Source organism: Brugia malayi (genome assembly GCF_000002995.4).
Source record: "Brugia malayi strain FR3 genome assembly, contig: Bm_v4_Chr3_scaffold_001, whole genome shotgun sequence".
Classification (NCBI taxonomy): domain Eukaryota; kingdom Metazoa; phylum Nematoda; class Chromadorea; order Rhabditida; family Onchocercidae; genus Brugia; species Brugia malayi.
Genome location: NW_025062477.1, coordinates 2,177,915 through 2,193,497, shown reverse-complemented (window position 1 = coordinate 2,193,497; position 15,583 = coordinate 2,177,915). Strand labels below are relative to the sequence as shown.

The 15,583-nt window shown below is 24.3% G+C and overlaps 2 protein-coding genes across 2 annotated transcripts; one reads left to right on the top strand and one right to left on the bottom strand.

Moving 5' to 3' along the window:
• Positions 1–1,055: 1,055 nt before the first annotated feature.
• Positions 1,056–4,679, bottom strand: Bma-arx-1 (Arp2/3 complex component protein 1, putative; the record flags this gene model as incomplete). The annotated part of the gene is made up of 10 exons (XM_043079748.1): positions 1,056–1,151; positions 1,624–1,707; positions 1,906–2,124; positions 2,291–2,464; positions 2,735–2,920; positions 3,305–3,466; positions 3,772–3,882; positions 4,031–4,170; positions 4,332–4,345; positions 4,633–4,679. 10 exons carry the CDS (start codon positions 4,677–4,679, stop codon positions 1,056–1,058), a joined length of 1,233 nt encoding a protein of 410 aa, XP_042935682.1.
• A 3,808-nt stretch (positions 4,680–8,487) lies between these two features.
• On the top strand, positions 8,488–13,759 carry Bma-pgal-1 (Uncharacterized protein; the record flags this gene model as incomplete). Its single annotated transcript, XM_043079747.1, has 7 exons — positions 8,488–8,721; positions 9,064–9,173; positions 10,733–10,919; positions 11,134–11,341; positions 12,744–12,953; positions 13,448–13,548; positions 13,655–13,759. The coding sequence occupies 7 exons, from the start codon at positions 8,488–8,490 to the stop codon at positions 13,757–13,759; spliced, it is 1,155 nt and encodes a 384-aa protein (XP_042935681.1).
• Between the last annotated feature and the right edge of the window lie 1,824 nt (positions 13,760–15,583).

Genomic DNA, 15,583 nt, shown 5'->3' with positions numbered 1-15,583 from the left:
CCCTTTGTATAACAATTAGTTGAAAATATCGATGAGATAAAAAAAGTTAATGCTTATGTTTAAAAAATCTTAGTTCAAAAAACAATAAATTAATCTACTTTTTTGACAAAAACAAAAAATAATAAACTAAAACATGAAAAATTAAGAAATTTTAGCACTATAAGTACTAAAAAGTTGCAGCAAAAAAAAAAGAATGATATAACAGTATCAATAATAGTGATAAAAATAATGATGAAATGGCTGCTGTCATTTCAAAAAGAAAATTCGAAAACTTTCTCAGTCCTTCAGCTAATTTCGGAAGAATTCGAATGGTAGAAAACTAAACTTTCTCTCTCTACTCCGACAGAGGAAACTGAAACTATTTGACTTAGCAGATTACTAATATAGGACAATTATCCAAATCCTTCCAATTCATATCAATATTCACGAATGAATTCAACAGATAAAAAATTTCTAGAAAAATGATGTCATGGAAGTGTTCAAATAATGTATGGTACCAAGACATTAAAAAGGAAATGATGTATAAAAACAGCAAATATGAAGTTTTCAGTATGAATTTAATTAAAATGAAAGCAAAAATCAAGGTGCTTTTTCGGAGTAAGACATGGTTCAAAACAATTCTTAATAAATATAAAAAAAAAATGTAAAGACAGTGACAATGATCGGATCGGGTAAATGTGATAAAAACAATAATAAACCCGGATAAATCATATAATCACATCGATATGTGAGGAGAACAAAAAGCATAACATGTTTATTAACTACAAGATCCGTAAGAAGATTTAGAATAATAACACCTTCCGTCTTTGATCGCAAGCTTCTTGTAAACTTATTATTCATTAGTGAAATTCACAAGTAGTTCTCACAACAGCAACTCATTTCAAACGACCTTTCAGTGTAAATTATTCTAAACAACTTCTTTTCTATTCTTAAAATCCAACAAACAAAACTTAATAGCTTTAATAATCTGCATCGAAATACTGAAAAAAAAAATTGAATGAGCGCAATGCGCAAATTGAAGAATGCGCGACTAGTTTCAACCTCATGCCGAAAATTCAGGTAAGTGCACCGAATACTGGATTGTGACGACAGATGCTTGGTCCCTTCTCCATGTATTCCGCTTTTGTATGTGCCACTTCGTAGAACTCAGGCTGGAAATTAAAGTTTTAAGATTGTTAAATCTTAAGTTTCTTTTAAAATTTTCATGAAATCTTTTCAATGAAATTAATTTATACATTTTTCTATAGGTTTATGCAAATTACAAAAAAAAAGAACGAAAATCAGGTAAACATTCAATTTTACAATGAAATGATAGCAGTCAACCTTTTGCTTTTTCAACAAAACCTATCGGGCAAACTTATAGCAGTAGGGGTAATTTAATAAAATGGATTTATGACTAACATAGTGGGTTACAATAGGAAGAAAATCTGCCGATTTTTTCAAACACTTCCTTTTCTCCTTCCTTGAATTTCTTTTCTTGTAAAAAAGGATTCAAATCATTTCATTTAACAGTATCACAATCATTCATTTTTCTTTCATTTTTTTGAAGACAAAAGCCTGTATGTTCATTTCTTTGCAAATATCAGCATAACAGAAACTTTTGATAAGGAAATGATTATGTACCGTATCTGCCAAAGTGCTACCGCCAAACCATACGGCATATCGCTGCATTTTGTGAGATATAACCTGGACGTCGATTGGTTTCGGCTGAAAAAAAAAGATTTCCGTTCATAACAAAAATAACTTCTTTGTTAATTTGAGAATGGAATAACTCGCAAAGGGAAGATAAATTCAAAATCAAAATGATGCAAAAGTTGCCAGTCTCATAAAGATAAGCCAGAAATCCATCATGGTTATTCGTAATATTCCAGTAAGTATTTTACCAATAAAAAATATTTCGATTACCGTTAACCGTCCCCCTGACAATTCCTCGCTCAATGCTAAGCGAGCGCTGGAAATTCGCTTGATATCACGCTGCATACGTCGGGCGAAGTCTTTGAACATTGTCGAACCGCCGGACAGAACGATATTCTCATAGAGACCACGACGCACATCAATTGGACATTGCTGAATTACGGTATCCACAATCTCAGAGATTGGTGCTGTGAAATCTGGATTAGCAAACTGAAACAGAGAAGTGGACTTCAAGGAAATGCATTGCATAATACATGAAAGAGACGAAAGAAAATTTTTTAATTAAAAATAGATAAAATCCACTAAACGAAGGTAAAACTCTTCAAATTCCAAAGAATTATCACATCAACCACCATGAAGATGATATAAACTTTACTTCCGGATGAAAAAAGATTTCTGGACCGAGAAATCGTTCATATCCCACATCAATAGTGAATGATTTTTTGGTGACACTATTTATTCCATCATATGTTTTGAACCATTTTGCTCCATCCGTATCATACTTCATAAATTCACGGAAGACGTCTGGACAAACATAACAATACTTTTCCTACAGTAAAGTCATTTACTGAACAAATTGTTTAATGACATAGCAGAGGAGACCCACCACAAAGTCTCTAAATCAACAAAAGAAAAGTCACTAACAAAATACTGATAGCAATTGGGCATGTACAGTTCATTTATCAGATACAATAGCAGAAGCAATAAAAAAAAAAAGGGCAAAAGGGTGTAGATGCTTCTTTTAAGAATATCCAGGCATAACGGGTTAGCAATGTCATAAATAATTCAATTGAATTAAAGCCGGAAATATAAAACTCACTTTTATCGATTTCGCAATTTCGTAACTTTGATCTGATGGCACTGTATTTTCGCGTTCGCGAAGTAACTGTTGTATAAAATAGGTAATATCCCGCCCCGCAATTGGTATATGTTTGATACAAGAACCGATTACATAACCTTCCGCAACAGGGATACAATGTGTTACACCATCACCACTGTCAACAACCTATCAAAATAATAATGCAGAATTTCAACGAAAGCTTAACTTCTGTTATTTTTCAGTTGGTCAGTGCTGAAAATATAAGTAAAAACACCAATAAACCAAATATAAAAAAAAGCAATGGATTTTCAGGGATTCTCAGATGCAAACTATTTAGGATTTCCTCGTTTTTGGACTTTTTTTTTTTTTGTAACCCTCAGTAAAGCAACTCATAGTTGGTATTTTCGCTTCTTTCTTAAAATATTTCTATTGCAACCTTATTTCAGCACCTTTTTCCTTCGATTCCGCAAGGGATAATACTGTTGCTTCAAGCTAAGGCCTTCACATAAAGGCAATATTCAGAACTACCTTTTCAAGCAATCTTGTTTATGAAAAGGAAACGCAGCTCACCAATCCTGTCAGTGAACGGTGTAGTAAATCTCGACTTTGCCAGGAAGCTGCAAGAGCTAACACAGCTTGTACAGCAATATATAAACCAGGCACGTTGAACGATTCAAACATAATTTCAGCTGTATATTCACGATTTTCCGGTGTATTTAAAGGTGGCTCAGTCTAGAAGTAATTAAAATCAAAAAATGGAAACTTTCAATTGACAAAAATGACTAACTAAAACTAGTGTTTTAAATCTTGATTACTAAGTGCAACTAATAAAATAAACAGAAGCGAAATAAAGCTAAATGAATTCTAAACAGCAATTTCATTTCAACTTTTGATTCAATTAATTATTTCAATTTTCCAAATTTTGAATTAAAAAAATAGCAAAAAGCGAGTAGTGGTATATGAATCGAGAAGGCAACATAAAATAAAGCTATTTAGAATTGTTAGTTTAGAATGGACGAAAGCGGCAAGCTACAAACCAATAAAAAATAATGATCTTCCGGTTCAGCTCGTAGATACTTGAAAATACATTGTTCCCAAAATCGTTCCATTAAATCCCAATCTTCCACAATTCCATGACGAATTGGGTACTAAATTAAGGGAGAAATAAGTAAGTAAACGTCAGTAATCAAATGAGTATATTCCTTTCCTAAATTGGATAAAAAATGAATAAACCATCACTGCTTACATAAAATAATCGTATTTTCAAATTAAACTATCTTGAAAAAAAAAAAATACTTTAACGGCATAATTAGCAGCACTCGGTGAAAGCGCTTCATCACCAATGTAGAAGTCAAGATCTTCAATTCGTGAACTAGTATTTATATTCCAGCGTAGTGTTGATGACTGAGAACCCACCTTCTCTCGTACTGCTATTGCTGCAAAGCGATAAAATTATATTCTAAGGTCGAAATTGGCTATAGGCGAGGAATATAAAATAGTATCTTAATTTCAATTTTTCCTTTTCTGTAATCTTCACAAAAAAAAAACTGCTAGCCTGAGGGGATAATAAACTGCGGTTCAGAATTTCCTGCATAACCAAGTTTTGTATACCTGAAATTACCATTAATTATAAGATGCACCAGCTGGTCTTTATTAGTTTAATTTTTCTGTTATTTCAATGAGAATCTTTAAATGTTCCGAGCATTCCAACATGTATTATCGCATAATTTCAATCGAAGTTGATGTCCAGTATTAAAATAAAGTAGCAATTTGTGAAGAATATGTACAATTAGAAAATGAGAAAATGAACAAATTTAAACTCAATTAACCGAAGTTCAAAATAAAGGAACCTAAAATCATGAGTTAAAAAAGAAATTTAATAATGAGTAAATGCTAACCCAGTTCCATTATCAATGACGCAAGCCGGTAATCGTCCAGCAGCCATTTCCGGGTACCTCAGTCTATAGACACCTCTTTGGACTCAGTTGCTATATCACTCAGTTTGCTAAGAAATGATGCTGAACTTTCCTGAAAACATAATAATTTGAAATAATGTTTTTTCCAAAAAAAAAAAAAAGAAAAACCTCACTTAGCTTATACATATAGAAAATCGTTGTGAAAACAGAATGAAATACAGTTCAACTGGAGAGAATTTTAATTAAATGCAAACTTTAGTAGCTTGAATTTAACATTTTTATTGCGATATATCCCGCTATTCCAAGTTTCAAGAGCAAACTTTTCCAACTATCAAAGAAGAAAGATTTGGAAAAAAAAACTCGCATTACAAATTAAAAAAAAAAAAAAAAAAGAAGGATTTCAAAGTGTTTGCTTGCACAAATTTTCATCCTGGTAATAAGTCTCGATAATAAAGCTTTACACGTTTTTTTTTTTTTTTTTTTTTCAAAAAATGACAGTATTCTCGTAAAAATCAGTGAACACCAGCAGATAATATGTCCTGATAACTCTGACTAACTTTATTCTCTACCAATCTAATAAAAAAATATTTCTGATAGTCACTAATTCATGAATTCCAACAGTCACACAATTTAAACCCCGCAACTCCGCGAAAAAAAAAAAAAAGCACCAGAGCAGATGATTCGTCATTTTTTACAAGGAGTAATGTAATTTCACAGATTGTTTGTGGCCCTCTTACTGTCCCGTTAAAACTGATTTCTTAACCCAATGCTTCGAACTCATTGAAAATATTTGAGGTAAAAGGATGGATGCGATTAATTGAAGGAAGAAAAGATATGTGAGAGAGTTGTAGAAAGTTTGGAAAATAGCACTGAAATGTAGGAAAAAAAGAAAACATTGAAAAATGATAGATAAGTTTGATAGCAATTTGGTTTGAGTTTAAATTATATTGCTTAAATTTATGTTCATTAAAGAATTTTGCATTGCATTTTATTAAATGATGCTAATGATTTAATTCAGTAATTAAATTTCTAATTTATCTAATTTAATTTGATTAAGAAATTGGAATATATTATTGTTATTATTTAATTTCATATTTATATAGTTTTATATTTATTTTTGTATTTTACTAACTTTTATATTGTGATGATAAATCTGTTATAAGCTGCTAATACTAATTAATTTACTTTGTTGTATTTGAGAAATTGTTGAAGATGATTTATTGGATTAACAAATATTTATTTCGATGTAATCATTTTTGTTAATTAAAATAAATAATCAATTAAAATTAATCTTTTTTTTTGAAGATGTTCGTTGCATCTTAATTATTTTGTTTTATTTTTTTTTAAAAGCTTCTTTATTTTTTCAATCTTAACGACTTTTTTTTTTTATCTTTAAAGATTTTAAATAATTTAAAAATCGTTTATGATGACATTATCTTTCATTGCATATATTTGTAAAGTAGTAAATATAAATAAATGGTTATACAAATCAAAAAAATAAAGTAATTAGTTTAAAAAAAGACAAAAAAAATAATTAGTAAATAATAAAAAAAGAAGTAGAAATATAAAAGAATGTTTTGATGAAAGATATCATCTATATTAATAATAGTAATAGTAGTAATAACAGTAATAATAGTGATAATAATAATATTAGTAATAATAATAAACAGTAATTAGTAATAATAATGATGAATAAATAATGGCAATAATAATTCTTACTATCATTATTCTTACTAATAATAATCACAGAAGAATTAATAATAACAGTGATAAATGATAACAATAATAAATTATAACTTAATTAAAGTAATAATAACAATAATAAATTATAACTTAATTAAAGTAATAATAACAATAATAAATTATAACTTAATTAAAGTAATAATAACAATAATAAATCTTAATTAAAGTAATAATAACAATAATAATAAATTGTAACCTAATTAAAGTAATAATAATAACAAATTATAACCTAATTAAAGTAATAATAATAATAAATTATAACTTAATTAAAGTAATATAATTATTCTCGTCAATATTGGTGGATTGGTGTATTTACAGATATAATTGGAAGAGACTAATAATAATATAATTGCAAAGAGAAATTCTGATGCAAATTCTAAACAATAAAAAAAAAAAAAAGTATAATGAAAATGGATTGTTCTACTCAAAAGTTAAGTTAAAATTTCAAATACTGAAATCTCAGTGTAAAACATTTTGTTAGCTCTTAAACACTGTAATGAATTTAATTAAATAAAAGTATTGATTAATTTAATTTGATTAATTGTAAAGTCAAAGTTTACACATCAATTTCAACCTGAAAAAATATTAAAAAAAATAAAAAAATAACTTTCTTTCACTTTTTCTTTTGAATAATGAAAAGTTCTGTTAGATAATAATTTTTATAACGTAGCTATCGCTTAGTAATCAAATAAAAATTATCATTCGATGCTTTTCTTCTTGATTTGATTTTTTTTTTATTTGTCATTTTTGTTGCTCGTTCCAAGTTCACATTAACATTTATTCATCAAAATGTAATAGAAATTTAAGCTAAAGTAGTAAGAAGTTAAAGTTTTTTCTTATCCAATTTCTAAATCTTTTAAATGAACAAGGAAAGAAAATTGATAAAAAAAAAAAGTGAAAAAATTAAAATAAAAAAAAATAGAAGTAAAAATTAAAATAAAAAAGAAGAAAGAAAGAGCTATAATTATCAGTGCTACTATCGTCTAAGTTATTTTAGTACTTCTGTTCCAAATTTAAATAAAATTAAATAGTCATGCATTATTTTTAGATCGTTTAAAATGGTTAGAATTTCATTTTTTTTCAGAGAGAGAGAGAGAGAGAAAGAGAAAAATTTAAGATGAAAATTTTAGTACCACTAAAATTAAAATATTTATTAATTCTTAATCTTGAAAAATATTTCATTTTTCACTCTGTTTAATTTATTCACTCCATCCTAAGTATTTTGCAACTCATTTAGTAATTTGTTTTCGTTGTTTTCATTTAATGTTGTCTTCAGGAATACTCGCAAATTGCTGCAAAACTATTATTTACTAAGATTGATTTGATATAATTATAGATATTAACTGAATTATTATCAACTTTCATATCATTCTGACAATCATTTATTCTTAGTATTTGAATTCTAAACATTGGTTATTAAGAATTAAAAGCATTTATTAATTGCATACGATAAGATAAAATAATAATGCAGTAGAACAAGGCTATGCTTAATTATATTGCAAATTTAATGCAAAATTTTAATTATCAATAAAAGTAACAGTTTAAGAAAATTTAATGTTTAAAACTTTTATGCTGCTATTATTGAGGAAAATTTATGTTATGAAAATGATTAAAGCATTTTGCTATAATAAAACTAAACTTTTTTTCTTTGCAAATTAAATATTATTAAGCCTTTTACATCAGCAGCTAAGGCCTATGAGGAATTGAATAATAGATAATCTACATTCTCATTTATTTTATTCTTTTACTCTCTTTAAAAGCAAAAGAAAAAAAATTGAAAAAATATATATATGGAAGTTTGATGACGTCAACAAAATAGCACTCTGCTTAATGGCAGAAGCAAAATACATACTACATTTGTGTGGCCAAGTAAATCGATTTTTCTTAACCGATCTTTTTGGCTCAGCTCTTCATCTATTATTAGCACTTGCCAATTCTAACTAAATCTAAAAGAAAGATTTCAGTGGATATTCAGTCAATTCTCTCCTGCAAATTTATAAAAATTATTTCCTGTGAAATGCTATTATGACTGGAACAATGATAACGATACGAAATTATCATTCATATAGCAATTCATTGCTGCTACTAATTATCATGGTATTAACGATCGATCAGACTATTCAACAATTAGATTTTGATTATAACTATAAGAGTATTTACGGTGAAAATAACAAAATTAATGATAATGGTGATATTGATAATGATGATGATGATGATGATGGTGCTGGTGGTGGTGGTGGTGGTGGTGGTGGTAACATTGCTGATATTGATAATCAAAATATCGCTTCATTTCGATATTATGAAGATTTGGATAATACAAATGACAAGGTTTTAATTAATCATTTGTTTATGTTCCTTGTTTGTTTTTGATTAATTTAAAAAAAAAAAAAAAAAAAAAACTTTTTTAAAATGAATTTTATAAAATTTTTTTTTTTAATGCGTTTGTGTATTTTCTCTTAGTAAATTTTATGATAAAATAACAATATCTATCAAATTTTTTTTTTTTTTTTAATTTTAAAAAATTTATTTATTTTTTATAATTACTTAAATCCTAATCCTAACAAATCTCTGATCAAATATATTTTTGTTTCATATTATCTTCGTCGTTTTTTTTTTTTTACTTTTAGTTTTTGGATAAATATATTTCTATTATTCGTTTAAAAATTTTAGGCATATATTTTACCAATCTCAAAACCAATTGGGCAAGTAACAGGACTTGGAATTAATTCGCATGGATACCTTTTAGCATTTCACAGAGCCGATCGAACATGGAACAAATGGTATGACAAATTTTTTTTTTTTTTTTTTATTCTGAAAAAAAAAAAAAAAAAAAAAAATTTCAATAATAAAAATTATTTCCAAATCATTAAAAATGTAAAAATGTTGCATGAAAAATTTTGATAAATTATTCTTTCATCGAAATGTCAATTAATTGATTTTACAAAATCTTTGAGGTAATATTTTTAGTTATTAATGAAGTTCTGATAAAATCAGTTAATGATTCAATTTTTCACAAATATTATACAAAAATATTTTAAATCATATGAATAGTATTTTACATTTCGTAAATATTATAAATAAACATTGAATGAACTGAATAATATTTTAACATAAATTTTAATTAGGCATTCCAAATTAATTCTTTAATTGACATCGTTATATCTATTCCAGTGGAAATATAATTGATTAACACGAAAGGAAACATGATGCAAATAGATAAATAAATAATTTGATAAATAAAAAATTCAAAATTTTTTAATAAAATTTTCATTATTTTATGCAATCAAAAATTCCTTTAGTCTTTCTTTTAAAAGAAAAAAAAAATTGAAATAATTTTAATTTTATGATCAACAAAAAATCCGAAGTTCTTGCTACTTGATTTTGTAAATTTTTAAAAATTGAAATTATTATTTGGAACTCATTTTTTTTTTTTTACTGCGAAAGAAATATTGTTTAGAATTGTGATTATTATCTTTTATCGTTTTATAAATAAAGCACTTTAAAATTAAAAGCAAAGAAAAAATCAATGATTTAATTTGATGATAACAACATTTTGATTAAAATATGAAATTGCCAACTGTTAATTAATATTTCTTTTCTTATCATTATTGAGTCGATAAAAAAATGTTATCATTGGTTGATTTCTAATTGAAATTATCCATGAAATAAGCAAATGATTCGTACAATTTTTTTTTTTTTTTTTAACTATTCATTAGAGTAAATTCGAGACTTACCCGTAAGGAGCTGCTTTGTCAATCAATTTGCTAGAATCCCTTTAAAATAGTCGATGGAAATGCTTCAAGAAATTTGTGAATTCTTTTTTTTTTTTTTTAAATTTTTTTAAATTTGTGAATGAACACAGGGATTTTCTTATTTAAAATTCGTTTTTTTTTAAGTTTTTAAAATATTATAATTGATACATAATATTTGATTTCTAATAATTCATTTATCTTATTTGCTTAATCAGAATTCAGCTAATTTTTTCAAACAATAAGAAAAACCATCAATAAGATTTTTTGAATATACCCAAACTAATTAATCTAAAAAATAAAAATGATAAAATTAGAAGAAAAGATTATAATTCTGAGTAATTTACTTTATTTCACTATTAATTTTACTGTTATTGAATTATAATTATATCAAAGTTAGAAATTTTATCGCTTTAAGATTATCTAAACTTTTTGAAATTACAGTTTTGTAATTAAGAAATGAATTGTGACAGTATATTATGCATTACAATAATTTTTTTTTTTGAATGATAATTAATCATTGTTAAAGTGATAAAATGCAACTTCAGTGATAATAATAGATCTTTCTGATAATTTTGCATAAATTTTAGGTCATTTGATAAATACAATAAATTCAATGCAAGTTTTGGTCCAATAAAAAATGCAACTATTTATGTGATTGATCCAAATTCTGGTGAAATTGTAAAGGAATTTGGTGAAGGTATCTTTTACATGCCACATGGGTTGACAGTGGATAGCAATGATAATATTTGGGTGACAGATGTTGGATTACATCAAGTAAGATTTATTCAAATTATTAAATTTTTACAAGAAATATCAGTTTTTTTTTTTTTTTTAAAGCTAATTTATCATTTCTAATTTAACAATCATTTCGGTATTCTTTTTTTTTTTTTTTTTCTATTTTTTTTTTTTTTTTTTTTTTTTTTTTTCTATTGTTTGTTTCAAATTTTAGCTAATTATGAATGAAATGTGATCATTTTTTTTTTTTTAGATATTCAAATATGACAAAAATTTTAAATTATTGATGAAATTGGGTGAACATTTGAAACCAGGTTCTGATAAGAAGCATTTTTGTAAGCCAACTGATATTGCGATAGCACAAAATGGACATTTCTTTGTGGCTGATGGTTACTGTAATAATCGAATCATGAAATTTGATGAAAATGGCAAATTGTTAGCAGAATTTGGTCATTCAAATGGTTTGTTTCTTGAAGTAAACAATTTGAAATTTACTTAAAATTGGAATGTTGATAAACTCATTAATAATTTAATTAGCGTAATTAATTAAACTTTTTAGTAGATTTATGGCACACATACAAATAACTCAATTTTAATAATTAAAGAAAATTTATTATTATAAAATCAAAAAATATATCCACATATATTTGAATATAAGAAATAAATTTTATCACAAAAAATTAGATTTAGAAAAAAAAAAAGAAGAAATACAAGTTCTCAAGATTATCAAATTTAATATAGAATTTATAAAAAAAAAAAAAAAAAAATATTTTATTTACTAATTCATGTATGCTAGTTGATATATTTTAACAAAAATAAAAAATATTTTAACCTTATCAATGTTATCTTTTTATCATAGAAATTATAGAAATAATCAAAATATAATATTTTTTTTTTCTTTTGTAAACAAATTTTTTTGCTTACTTTATTCAAACTCTACTATTTCAGTTATTTACATTAAACATTAGTAATTTTTACTTCTTTGCTACTAAAAATAAGCAAAACTTTATGATAAATCATAGAATGGAGAAAATAGGAAATAAAATATATTAATTTTCTAATTATTATCCTTCAATTAATAATAGTCATTAACTGCTTGTAATGAATTCATTAAAATTTTACGATTACCAAATAAAATGTAATTATTGTTTTCATATTGGTTAAACAATTTTTAATATTGATACTATTATAATAGATTTTATACTTCAGTGTATAAAAAATACGAATAGAATTGAAAAATATAATATAATTTGATTAATTGTAACAATGAATTTAGTAAAATATTTGAGTAAAAATCATCAAAAAACTTTGAAAAATAGAAAAATGAAAAGAAATTTTAGTAAAAAAAAAAAAAAAAATGAGAAATAAAATGGTAATATCTATTTTTCTCTTCTTTTTTTTGATCCAGAAGATTAATCATAATTGATAAGTTTTTTTGAGTGAAATAAATTTTTGTTTTTTTTTTTTCTAATGTCTTATTTGTAAATGTATTATAGAAGAAATTTGGCAAACAAAGAAAAAATGAAAAAAATTTTTGAAGGAATTGGAAAATCATTCATTTCCTTCGTTTTTTTTTTTTTCGCTTTTGTTGTTTAAAATTATAGAATCAATCATTTTAACTATATGAATGTCATATTTTGACAACAAAAAGTTTAAATAATACAATCAATCAATAAGCACAAAGTATTATTTAAGTTTTAATTTTGTATTACTATATGTTTTTTTTTTGTCGTTTTTTTTTTTTAAATAAAGTTTTAAATTTAAATACAATGAATGTGCAATTGATAAAGACAAACGATGAGGAAGGAAATGAAAATTTTGTTTTAAATTATCATTTTGAATAATTGAGGTTAATAATTTCAGGATTAGGTGAAGCAGCCAGTAGTCAATTCTCGATACCCCATTCGATAGCTCTCATCGAGGATTTAAATTTGATTTGCGTAGCGGATCGTGAAAATGAACGAATTCAGTGTTTCAGTGCTGGAATCACCGATGATCAACGAGCTTTACCGATCGGAATGCTAATCACTAAAGCGGAAGGTGTTGGTCGAATTTATGCAATTCGTGAAAAAAGTAAAACATTTCCTCTTTTTTTTTTTTTTTCACCACTTAATGTCTCCTTCGTTTCCTTGAAAATTATCAATTTATAAGATTAAAAAAAAAATCTCGAAAAATCTCGAAAAAAGACGAAAGTATTGGTAAATTTTGTTGATTGATAGTATTATAAAATAATGTATTAGAAGTGAAATAGTAGTATTTAGAAATATATTATTCAAAAATATTTTTGAAATAGAATAACACTATTTAAAGTACTATTTAAAAATATATGATTTAACAATAATATGAACTGGAAATGGAAAATAAAAATAGATGAGTTAAAAAGTGATGTATTGGAAATGGAAAATAATTTTTATTTTGAAGAAATAATGTTATATTAAACGAAAATAATAAAAAAAAAATATTACATAATGTAATTTTTTAAATTATTACTTTATTATAAATTAAAATGTTAATTTCTAAGAAAATTAAAAATTTTGAGATTTAATAAATTATTGTTATCATTGTAGAGCACTATTTGGTGGGTGTTACTGAATCAGATGGTGAAGGTATTGAATCACAGCTATTTGTGATGGATATGAATAATGGAAAAACGAGAACATTTATGAGGGTAATTTTTAAAATAAATTTAAAATGTAGTTAAAAGAAAAAGGAAAAAAAGATGAGCAATTAATTTTATTTTATATTTTTACAAAAATTTTTTTTTTTTTTTTTAGGGAATTGAAAATGCTCACAGTTTAGCAATTTCGGATGATGGTATTGTTTATGTTGGCCAAACTGGACCTAAACAAATCGTTCAAATTCCACTACTTGATCAGTAGTGAAATATCAAAATGAAAATTGAATTATTGAATTGAATTGAAAAAAAAAAAAAAAAAAAGTGATTTTTCATACAAAAATTTGAATTACATTCCTCTCAATTAATGGAATATATATGATAAGTGGAAAAAAAATGAGTGAAATATGTACAAATGAAAGCTAATTTTTTTCAACTTTTCATTATTTATTTGCTATTTAAATCAGTAATCAAACAAAATTTATATTTGTTAGCGTAACAAACAGACAAATAAACAAAAACAAAAAAAAAAAAAAAAAGTAAACAAACAAAAAGGAAGAAAGAAAAAGATTTATTTGAGCAAATGAAGGTATAAAATTTTGAATGTTATGAAAAAAAAAAAAATTAATTTGTTAAAAATTTCAAATGAAATTGTGAATAAATTTTATATGAACACAAAAATTTAAATAAGTTTTAAAAGAAAAATGAAATAATTATAAAATAACACTTTGCTGGTAACTTTTTGATTAAATAAAAGGAATGTACAATAAAGATATGTGTATTGAAATACGAAATGAATTAATATATGCATTACTTAAAGTTAATTAACTAATGTTTATAAAATTTTACCTAAATATCTTGTCTTATAACTTATCTATGAGTAATTACTTTTAAAAAAAAAAAAGAAAAAAACTCAAAGCAATTTTTACTGGCATCTAAAATTAATGAAATTAAAATTTGATTATTACTGCTTACTCAGACTTTAAATATAAAATTTCGCTTAAAAATTTTTCTTTCTTTTTTTTTTTGTTTTTTAATCTTTTTCTCATTCAAAATTTTTATGATTTTATTTATTTATTTATCATTTCATCTCAAATAATTCAGATAAATGAAAATTTAACAACAAATAATTTATCCTTTTTTTCTCTCACTATTACATATCCATTCACTTTTCGATTCATTTTTAAAAAAAAAAAAAAAAAAAAAGTTTAAAAATTTAACTTTTCTGAAACTCATAGAAAATTTTTATGTGAAGATTTAAAATTAAGAAAACTTAAAATTTATAAAATATCATTTTTATTATTTATTAAATTAGTCAAAAAGGAAGTTAATTTTGGCTTAAATAATATGCAGTTTAAAATGTTAGATATGAAAAAAAAAAAAAAGTAAAAATGAAAAAGTTTGGTGAAAATTTATGTGTAAAATATTTATGCATAAAGAAAATAATATTTGAAAGGCTACTTAACAAATAATTTGCTGTAGAAATATTATAATAAATTAATTAACAATTTTTTCATAGTTATTAATAAACAAACTAATTTATTTGATACTTAATAGCAAAAAAAAATAATACTTAAGAAGTAATTTAAAAAAGAATAAATTTAATTTAATTTGGGCTATAGCAATTTAAATAACCAACTAAAACAATGGACAGTGAATAAGTAATACTTAATAATGTTAAAAATAAATAATAAAATTAAGTAATAAACAAAAATTATACATATCAATAAATTTAAGAAGATATAATGAATATAATTTATTTTTTAATTAGTTTTAGTACCATTGGATTTTTTTTTTTTTTTAATTTTTTTAGTTAGTTTTAGCTAGAACATTTTAATCAGTTTTAGTATTATGGAATAGATAAAATTCAATGATAACATTGGTTATCATTGAATTTTAACTTTCCCTAAAGCTCATAGTTTATCATTTTTTATTAAATGATAAAATTTTGTCAAACATCTTATAACTTAAATCCTTAGCTAACTTTAAAATTATCTGACTTTCAATTATTAGTATAGCTATTATCTGTTATTACATTATTATTGTTATTGTTATTACTATTATCATTATTATTATTACTATTATCATT